This window comes from Panthera uncia, assembly GCF_023721935.1.
Source record: "Panthera uncia isolate 11264 chromosome B3 unlocalized genomic scaffold, Puncia_PCG_1.0 HiC_scaffold_1, whole genome shotgun sequence".
In the NCBI taxonomy this organism is placed as follows: domain Eukaryota; kingdom Metazoa; phylum Chordata; class Mammalia; order Carnivora; family Felidae; genus Panthera; species Panthera uncia.
The window spans coordinates 9622194-9631969 of record NW_026057582.1 but is presented as its reverse complement, the minus strand read 5'-3'; the positions used below and the strand labels follow the sequence as shown (position 1 = coordinate 9631969).

General features: G+C 50.0%; 1 protein-coding gene across 4 annotated transcripts; it reads right to left on the bottom strand.

The window, feature by feature from the left end:
* Positions 1–237: 237 nt before the first annotated feature.
* On the bottom strand, positions 238–9319 carry SERPINA12 (serpin family A member 12). Of its 4 annotated transcripts, XM_049612245.1 has the most exons (5): positions 9310–9319; positions 8109–8759; positions 6110–6380; positions 2288–2435; positions 238–709 (listed from the first exon to the last, which is right to left on the bottom strand). In XM_049612245.1, exons 1-5 carry the CDS (start codon positions 9317–9319, stop codon positions 518–520), a joined length of 1272 nt encoding a protein of 423 aa, XP_049468202.1. In that variant the 3' UTR covers positions 238–517. The 4 variants fall into 4 exon arrangements, 1 of the variants encoding a protein (XP_049468202.1); XR_007453609.1 differs by lacking the exons at positions 2288–2435; positions 6110–6380; positions 8109–8759; positions 9310–9319 and adding an exon at positions 940–1677 and having other exon boundaries at positions 623–709; XR_007453610.1 differs by lacking the exons at positions 2288–2435; positions 6110–6380; positions 8109–8759; positions 9310–9319 and adding an exon at positions 998–1677 and having other exon boundaries at positions 623–709.
* Between the last annotated feature and the right edge of the window lie 457 nt (positions 9320–9776).

Sequence of the window (9776 nt, the reverse complement as noted above, 5' to 3'; positions counted from 1 at the left end):
CTAAGGGCTCACCAAGGGGAACTAACTTTTCTAACGAAGGCTGCTAGTTTCCTCAGAGCCCCAGAAGGGACTTGTCACTGCCCTCGTTTCAGGAACACAGAAATAGAGGCTCAGAGGAGGTATGTGGCTTTCCCAGAGACACTCTGTTCCTAAGATGTGAACCCAAGTGTCTCTCCCTCCAAAGTCTGGATGCTCATGTCATCTCATTGCTTTCCCCAAATTATCCACCAACAGACAGCAGAACTGAGGGGGTGTTTATTAAATCACGAAGCCCCTCTGCCTCTCCGGGGAGAGAAGATCACAGCCAGCCAAGTGGGTGGTGGTGGGGGTCCGAGTCCTACACTAGAAAGGGCAGGGAGAGGGCTGAGGCACAGGAGCCCCCAACGCCAGCCGTGCTGCCTGTGTGGACGGTGGTCTTGGGAGCTCTTGATGGTGTAGGATTGGATTAGAAGGTCCTCAATCCCGATCTCAGGCAGACAAAACGTTCTCAGCCCCGAGCCATCGCTGGAAGTCCCCGTTACGCCCCAGTAGGATTAGTAATCTTTCCCATGAAGATTATAGTAGACAGGACGCTATCCTCAATAAGCACCAAAAAGGATCTGTTTATAGTGATGGAGAGCGGCTTCTCCATGGGCAGCGTCTGTGCTCCGGAGCCCGCTGCGCCCTCCGTCCCCTTCTCATCCATCTTCAGCACTGCCTTGTGCACCGCCTGCAGAAATCAGGGGTGGGGTCAGTGTCACCAAGCTCCTCGGAGCTCCGGAGAGGGAGAGGTCGCGGCCAAGGCTGCCCAGCACGGCAGTAACCTGGCTGGTGCCAGCTGCCCCGGGGCTCCTCGTTCTTCTGCCGTCATTGCAGAAGGATATGGGCAAACAGCGTGAAGGAAAGAGTGAGGCGAGGGGAGTGCCAGCTGCAGCGGGGAGGGTGGGGTGGTTTGCTAACCTTCCGTGAATTACAGGGAAGCGTCGAGGGGTGTAAGGGCAGAAGGAGTCTATTGAACCTCAGCTAGATGGAAGGGAGGGGATCGTATCCCCACCAAGTCCTGTCCATAGTCCTCTCATCTGCCTGGAGGACAGCGAGGAAGGAGCCAGATTCTGGGGGAGCCGTTGGAGATGACTGAGACTCCAGATCTACCCCAGGACACCGACATCTGTGACCAGGTGACCCGCCCTGGGAGGGATGGATGGGCTTCCCGGAATACTGACGCATTGCATTCCACTCTACGGAATTCTACCAATTTCACTAGCGGGCGGGTAGCCATTGTTGACACATAGAATCACAGCCATCAGCACGTCTAACTGTGGAAAAGAAATGAGCCACTGAACCGAATAAAAGCCTGCCGGAAAGGGGTAGCTGGCATTGACTCTTTACGGGAGGAAGAACTTAAAAGCAAGAAAATTCTATTAACTGTCTTTCTTCCTCTGGCAAAGTGGGAAATAAATCCGAATCAGTGCCTGGTGTCAGCTGGGCTTGGCAACCAAGATCTCTCCCAGATCGGCTTGAACTTCCCATGTAGCACCAGCCAGTCTCCACCACTCGGGACGCCGTGCTCTCCAGCCTGCAAGGCTTTGGCCAAGCCGTTCCCTTTAATGGAAGATCCTCCCTACGCCTATCCCTGCTTGTTGAAATCTCCCCACCCCCAACGCCCTTTTATCTTAAAAGTAGAGTTGCCAGATAAAATATAGCATGTACAATTCAAGTTGAATTTCGGGGAAATGATGACTTTCTTCTAGTGTAAGTATATCCCATATTCTGGACTAAAGAAACTATTTGTCACGTATCTGAAATTGGGATTTAACTGAAGGTCCTGTCTGAGATCTGCTATATCCCAGGACACCACCCCATGCGGTTCTCTCTGCCCCCAGCACACAGGCGTTCAGCCTCGTTGGAAATCACGAGGCCCTTGGCCTGCTCACGTAGAACATGTTTGCGGCTTACTCCCAACAAGCCCGTGAGGCCTTTGGGACAGACTCTGGGTCCGAGCTAGACCAGTCCTAGGCCTTGATAAATGTTCCAGGCCCTGAGCAGTCGTTCGTTGCGCAGAATCGACTTCCAAAATAGCATCAGGAGCTTGGTATTTCCAACTCCAAAGACCAGAAACATGAGGTATGGGGAAGTTATGTGGTCCCCCCAGGATGACATGGCTGGTTAAGGACAGAGCTGGACTGGCACCCGGCCTGACTGGAGGGATGAGACCTGGCTCGTATGGCTGCTGTGACAATGGCTTTGGCCCAGGGCTGTGCGAAGGCTCCCCGTGGGAGGGGGTGGCATCCAGGCCAGGCCCGCTTACCTCACCCACTTTTAGGCTTCGATGAGGGGAGATCCGGGTGAGATCACCATGCTCCTCAAAGATTTTGGTGATACCCAGGTAGGACAGCGTCCTCTTCAGGTCATAGGTCCCGGTGATGGAGAATCTGGGCAAAGATATGTCCACGACCCTGGGGGAGATGGGAGTAACAGGTGAGCAGCAGGGTGTCCCTGCTTCCCTGGGCAGGTGCAGGGCAGGGATGAGTGGGACATTGGCCCTCTCAGCACTGAGGGTCTCAGACCTTCTCTCTGTCCCCAGAGTGAGGAAGGACTCTGACCTTGGGACCCTGGCTTCAAAACACCTCTCAACTATGTCCCTTCTCCCTATCAAACCTGCCCCAGAGCCCTCATCCACAGAAATGTTCTCAAGTTTCCACTGTTTCAGGGCCCCATGGGCCACAGACGTTGAGGCGTCCCCACCGCGGTCTCAGCCTCGCCCAAGCCCTGAACCAGTCCTGACCCAGCGAGCCAGATGCCAGAGGCAGCAAAGTCCTGGGATCTGAAGCCGGGCAGAACTGAGTTCAAATCCATTCTGACTCTTGGAACAAATGATCTCACGTCCTTAAGCCACTTGGGCGAAATGATGATGCCAATCATAGCAAGCCTGAGGCAGGAAGCATGCTAAAGCAAATGCGTGTAGGCACTGAGCAGCTGGTGACCAACCAGCAAGTGTTTCTCGTTTCACCCATGAGTTGGTGGCTTCGCATCCTCTGCAGGTGGAATCCGGATCGGCCTCCCCACCTGGGGCTTGGGGCCAGGGGCCCTGGGGTACCTGTGGGCCCTGGGTTCCTGTCTGCCTGGCTCTAAGCTCTATTTCCTGTTGCCTATTCGCAACCTCATTCCTGCCCACGTTTCTTCTCTTCTTCTGCAGCCCCCATCATAAATGGTATCTGCCCGATCACCCCCCAGGAACAGGTCATGTTCTCTGATGACCTCTATCCTACAGAACAGAAGCAAACTCATCTCCCCTGGCCCCGAGTCACCTCTCAGCTCCCAGCCCATTTCTTTTCCTCCTTTTCATAGCAGAAATTAATCATCTCTGCCAGAGATCTCTACTTCTCCCACTATTTCTCGGCCCACTCCACCTAGACCTTTGCCATCAACATCCCACTGTCCAGGGCCACCGTTGACCTCTGCTTGCTTGACCCAGGAGACAGCTCCCAGACAGTGGGTCCCCTTTCTCCACGTGGAAGCATTCCAACCTGAGTCCAGCTCTCTCTCCTTCACCGGCCACTCCTTCTCTCCCCCTTTGCCAGCATCACCTCATTGCCCATCTGTACTGTCTGTGATGTTCCAAGCCCCACCCCCTCGGTCCTCTTATTTTCTATCTTTCCTCCCTCCAGAAGGATCTCATTCAGTGTCAGGGCTTTAAATACCAGCCACAGGCCTGTGGCTCCAAGACTTACCTTCCCACTCATTCATTCACTCAACAAATTAAGTGCCTCTTGTATACAGGGGGTGGTGTTCGAGGTGCTTGGATGCATGTGTGAACGAAAGAGGCAAAGCTCGTGACCTTGAGTGTGTGCTCTAGCAGGGAAGACAGACAAGAAAACCCAAATGATGAAAAGCATCCCATAAGCATCGATGCATAGACGGGGAGCCTGTGTATAAGGAGGCAATGCATGCGATGGGAAAAAATCCAGATCAACTTGGGGGAATTAGGGATGCTGAGACACAGGGAAGATTGGAGAAACTTTGAAGGAGACAAAGGAATCAGGCAAGCTGGGTCATTTTTTTCTGAGTGAAATGGGGAGCCACAATAGGGTGCTGACCAGAGAGGCTCGACACGCTCTTGCTTAGGGCTGAAAACGGTCATTTTGTCCACTTCGTGAAGGATATGCTCCTGGTGTGGGGCGGGGGTCACAGGAGTTGGTGCCAGGAGTCCCCTGGGAAGCGGTTGCAGTCCTACCGTGACATGTGGGAGGGTCAGGAACAGGAGCCAGCTAGGATGCACTGTGGAGGAACCCCTATGAGCCGCCTGTGCTTGGACTTCACAAGAAGCCGCTTCTATGCGCTATGAGTATCCCTGGGCCTCTGCGAAGATCTCTGGTTGTGTTAAGCCCAAGCCTCCAGGAAGGCCTTTGTTGGCCTGCAGGAAATCTCAAAGGGCCTATCTCACAAAGGGTGGAGTGTGGGCCCCTCTCCCGAAACCAGAGAGATGGCCACAGTTTTCCAGGAACCGGTGTCCTGATGGCAGTCTCAGCTCCAAGGGCTGCAGAGGGGCTTGGGCACAGGCCACATGCAGCACCAGTTGCTGGGACCAGAGCTGCGCCCCATGGAAAACTGGTAGGAATAGCCTAGAGATGGGGATGTTGAGTCCCTCCAGGCCAGCTGCAGGGTCTCTGGTCATCATAATTTGAATACTAAGAGAAATGTGACCTTATGGAGGTCACATCTCATGAAGCCAGGACTTCTGGATAAAGTGTGGGTGGAGGGTGTGCAGCCCACTTTTCACACCCTTCCGTACCCTTCATTCCCCAAGGCACCTCTGTGAACTCAGAAATTGGAGGGCACAGGCTGGAAACTGCCAGCCTCCTTGGTGGCATCCCCAGGTTAAGAGAGATGTGCCTTCATCTTCAACCGATGGGCTGCCATCCCGGAGGTTCACCACGTAGGTAAGGGGACCAGACCTACAAGACGCCAGTCTTTCAATAAACCTGAAGTTCAGATGCTCTTCTGAGAACTTTGGAACCCTGCCTCTTCAACCCGTTGGAAGGCAAAGGTCTGTGCCTTCCGTGGGGTCATGATTTGCTACGGCACATTTGATCCCCTCAAGAGTCCTTTGAGGCCGGCGTTAGTGGACCATGCCACAGAAGAGAAAACTGGGTCTCAGCTAAGGTTGGAACCCAGACACTTCCTCCCGTTTCAGGGGCCAGATCCCATTACCCACCGCGGGCCCTGGTTTTCAGCAGGGAGGATCGGGGGGTGCTGTGAAGATCCCAAGACATAGCAGCCCTCTTGGGAAGACCTACCATCTAGCCTGCTGTTCCTCCCCATTCTGATACAGTGACTTTATCTGAGGCCTTCAGAACTGGAATTTCTCTTTCATGAGCTTTCCGCTCAATTTAGAGATCCAACATGTGTTCAACAGTTGCTCCGGGGATACCCTCCTGTGCACTTCCAGCTGCCATATGCTTGTCCTGGCCCTGAAGCTCCCCAGGCACCATGCACATCTACACTGACACCAAGTCGACACTGATGCCGAGTCCCCAGCCCTTACTCTTCCCAAGAAAATCTACTATTAAGCCAGTGCCTGAGAAGAATTCTGTAGGCTCATCTTAAATCTGTTCTAATTTTATGTTTAAAAAAATTAGTTACTCACTTTAGTCCTTCAACTGTTATTAGTATAACTTATTTGGGCTGCACTTCACCCGTTTTATGATAACATTACAGTTAAAACCATGATTCTGTGTACAACAGACAACTCCCTTTGACACCTCATGTTTGTCCCTGCAGTTTCTCTCTGCCTAGGATTCCATCACTTCTTTCTCATCCGCACACACCACTGTTCAGCCTTGAAGACTTAACCCCAATGCCACCTGCTCCATAGAGCACCGCCCCCCACCACTGCCCACCATGATTTTTCTCTGTCCACTCCACTCTTATGATATAACCATCTCCCTCTAAGAACAAGTGTTTTGCTTTATTCCTAGGACTCGTTTTCTGGTCTACTTCCTACCAAAATACAAGTTCATCACGGAGCCCAAAAATAGGACTTGGTCATGGGGTTAGAGCTCAATAGATCTGGACTAGAAGAAGTAAAAAGGAAGAAAGGAGTTGCTGAGTATGGCAGGCACCCTCTTACTTTCGTGTTGTTAGTTTTTTCCATCTGGCCAAAGTGTCCGTCTTTATGGCCTCCTCCACATTCTTCATTTTGCCCTTATCAGGAAGAATGAAGATGGCAGTGATGGTGCCCTGGTAGGGCATTTCCAGGACAGTGCAGGAGAGCTGTTCATCATAGCCGGCTTCATATATGCCCCCGCGGAACATCATGGGCACCTTCACTGACTTGTTTCCATCCAGGATGAAGTCTTCCTCTTTAGTTGCTTTTGGATCAAATTCTTGTTTCCACCTGGCTTAGGATTGAAGAAGGACAAAGTCACATGAGTTTCCTGAAAGGGAAGAGGTGACTGGACCGAGCTAACCAATGATCTCTATCCACGTGGATTCAAGGACGGGGTTCGGATACTCTGGGATATCAGGACACGTCTCCAGGAATCCTTGCCCATGTGCCATACCCTGAAATCTCCTGGTAAGGTGGCATGGGTCTGACTGTCAGTTCCCAAAGAAGCCATGATCAGGGCTGCGGGGCTGAGAGGGAACCTGTGGACTGCCTGAAGCCCAGGTGCTGCTGAGGCTGAGACAGCCCTTGGATTGTGTCCCAGTAGAGAGGCCTGGGCTATACTTAGTAGGAACTATTTGGTCTTATGTGAGTGAAAATACTCAGCTCTGTTCTAAGTCAGTCCTGGAATAGCTGCCCTCAGGTAGGACTGAGAAAACTGATGGAACAGGCTGCTTTGGGGAGCCTACCGAAGAGAAGAGAACACTCAAAGCTGGGTGTTTGGACCCCTCCATTTTGATCCTGACTACTCTTTGATACCATTTAGCATAAAGTGAGACCTGGGTCTTTTCACACCCACTAATCTCAGGGCCCCCAGTATGGCACCCTGAGGGCCAAGTCCCTGAATTCAACTTCTGACTTCACTGTTCCAGAAGGATGACCTTGAACAAGTGTCTCAATTGCATTCGGCTTCAGTGTCCTTGTCTGAAGAATGAAGAGATTGATGAGTACCTTAGAGGGCTGCTGTGTGACTGAGTGGGAAAGGCAGCACAGATCAATGACCTTGTACACTGAGTATTGAGTGCATGCTAGTCATCATCAGCATCATTGTTGCCATTGCTTTTAAAATCTAGGGGATGTAGAAACTTTGGGAAATTCCAGATTCTCCTCTCTCCCTCTGCTCTTTTCCTCTATGCCATCAGTCTCACTGTGGATTTGGGAAGAGCTGAACTTCCATATTCAGGACCATGTTTCTGATAGCCCCGCCATGATCTTGCCTGATCTGAGGGCTGTTGGCCTCTGATTCTTGCCTATGTTGGCCAACCTTTGAGTGTGCATGTGGCATGTGAGTGGCTGTGTGTGGTGGTGATTGGCTGGGTGGGTGGTAAATGAAACTTAGATTTGGGAATATTCTTTCATCTTCTTTTTCAGTCTCTCACCCTCAGATTCAGTCTCTCACCTTGTGGACTTGTCACATCTACAAAATGTGACAAGGAGACCAGGACACCCACCAAAGTGAACTTCATCGCCATCATCAACACAATTACCATCCTGGGTGTCTACTTGGAGTGCTATAAATGCACAGCCTGTGGGTCAAGAGAAGTAGATTCTAGTCCTGACTAGAATCCAGTCCTGGCTAGTCCTGCTTTGACTGGCTTTGTAACCCTAAATCAATCTCTTTCCAAGCTACACATCCCTCATCTAAGAAACAGGGAAAAGAATGTCACTCCAATCTCTACAACCAATGTTGTATTAGGATAATCAGTAATAATGAAAATGCACATATGGAGAATAATTTAGACTTCCCCAAATTAGTTTCTCATACACTTTTACTTTGGATCCCAATAAATGCCCTATGAGTTGTGAATAAAGGTACTCATTTTGCAGATAGGGAAAGTGGAGTTCTGATAATTTCATTACATATGAATTAAGGTCACAGAGCAAGCAAGTGGCCAACCCAGGTTTTTAATCTAAGTCTACTGGTCATCCTATCCTTTCCATGCCAACATGCCCCAAGCCTTACCTAGAAAGAAAATACAATTTGTAAGAAGCATCACAGTGCCGGGATCTATATTCTTGATCAGGTTGTTGATTTTCCCCTGGGTTTTCTCATTGATATAGTCATTGATCTGCCTCCGAGTATCTTCCAAGTTCTGGAAGTTGATGGGGACGGTGTCTGCATTGTACTGGTTCTTGACATTTGTCAGAAACTTCTTCTGTGGCTTCAGCTTCTTGTCGATGAACAAGGTGTTTGTGAGGTTCAGCTTCAGGTTCTGGCCCTCCTGGTTTATCCTGTGGATGAGGTAATGAAAGGCTTCATGAAGGTCTTCCTCTGGAATATCCCTGAAGTTGAAACCTTCCTTGATCTCATCCAGGGTGGAATCCTGGGCACCCAGAGATAGCATAGCAAAGGCTGAAGAGATGCTCAAGGGGGAAAAGAAGATGTTCTTGTCCGGGCTATTGGACGCCAGCTTCCTGAAAAGCTTGAAGCCGAATTCTGTGTTCCGCTTTGTGAGCTCCTGGGCTGCCCTCCTTCCCTTCCATGATTCGATCTGGCTCACTGGTACATGATTCTTCAGAGGGAGGTTGGGCTGCTGAAGACTTTCCACAGTAGGAAGGCCAGCCAAAAGTAGGCCCAGGCCCAAGATGGGGTTCATTTTCTTTGGCGATTGTCCTGTTGAGTAGTAGACCTGAGGTTAGTAGAAAAAAGAACAAAAAAATCCTACTGCCCTTATATTATTCATAAAGGCCAGATGAAAGAAGCAGCACAGTGAGGTTTATAAATTCTTTGACATCCATTTTAGCGTTTACGCTTTACAATCACTCTGGGGACTAGAAACACTTGTCCTTATTTCTTAAATGAGAGGACCGAGTGTAGAAGAAATCTCTTGGTTTTGTACTCCTCTCCCCATCCTATAATCATGGTATCTCAATTCCTTTGAGAAACTCCCTCCACTACATTGGATCATAATAAGACTACCCCACACTGTGGGCATGTGACTGGGGCTAGGCCATCAGAATACTCCATCCACTGCCACACTGATTGGTTAAGGGATGAGAATGACCAGCATCAGAAAAGTCGTTGTCTTTCCCTGAGAATGCACAATACTCTTAACTTTGGGGTGTCTGGCTTCATTATACAGTCCTGGAACTCAGTGTGGCCATGGGTTCCATATATAGAAGGAAAGAAGAGAGAGAAGGATGGAAAGAAAGAGGAGACATACTTGGTGACATCTTTGGAGTCCCTGGATCAAGCTTCACCCGAAGCTCACTCACTTCTGTTTCTCCAAGTTATAAGAGCCAGTAAATTTCCCTTTATGGGTTGGCTGGTTTGAGTTGGATTTTTTCCTTAAAACCAAACAAAAATCCTGACTAATTTGCAGAAATAAATCCCTTTGTCTAATATCACATGGTCTATAAGTGGTGGATACCCAGCCCAGGAGAGCCCAGGTCTCTAATAAACCTCTTTCCATATCCCTTTTCCAGGAAAGAGAGGCAGTGTTATAGAGAAGAAAAGCCAAATCTGCCTGGCCCCAGGACTCCTGCTCCTTTTTGCCACTTCTCAGCACGGCATCTCCCAATAAGCCTGAGCTTTTGGGGGACAAAAGTTTCATTTTCTGCTTTTCCCCAATGTCTAGTCCTAAGGCTACAGACAGATGCCAAAAGCATAATATTCTAGAAAGTGTGTTGA

Coding starts and splice junctions, on each gene's coding strand:
- SERPINA12 (XM_049612245.1), bottom strand. Junction 6,381..8,108: donor AAATTGTATTTTCTTTCTAG/GTAAGGCTTGGG, acceptor TTCAATCCTAAG/CCAGGTGGAAACAAGAATTT. Junction 2,436..6,109: donor AAAAAACTAACAACACGAAA/GTAAGAGGGTGC, acceptor CATCTCCCCCAG/GGTCGTGGACATATCTTTGC.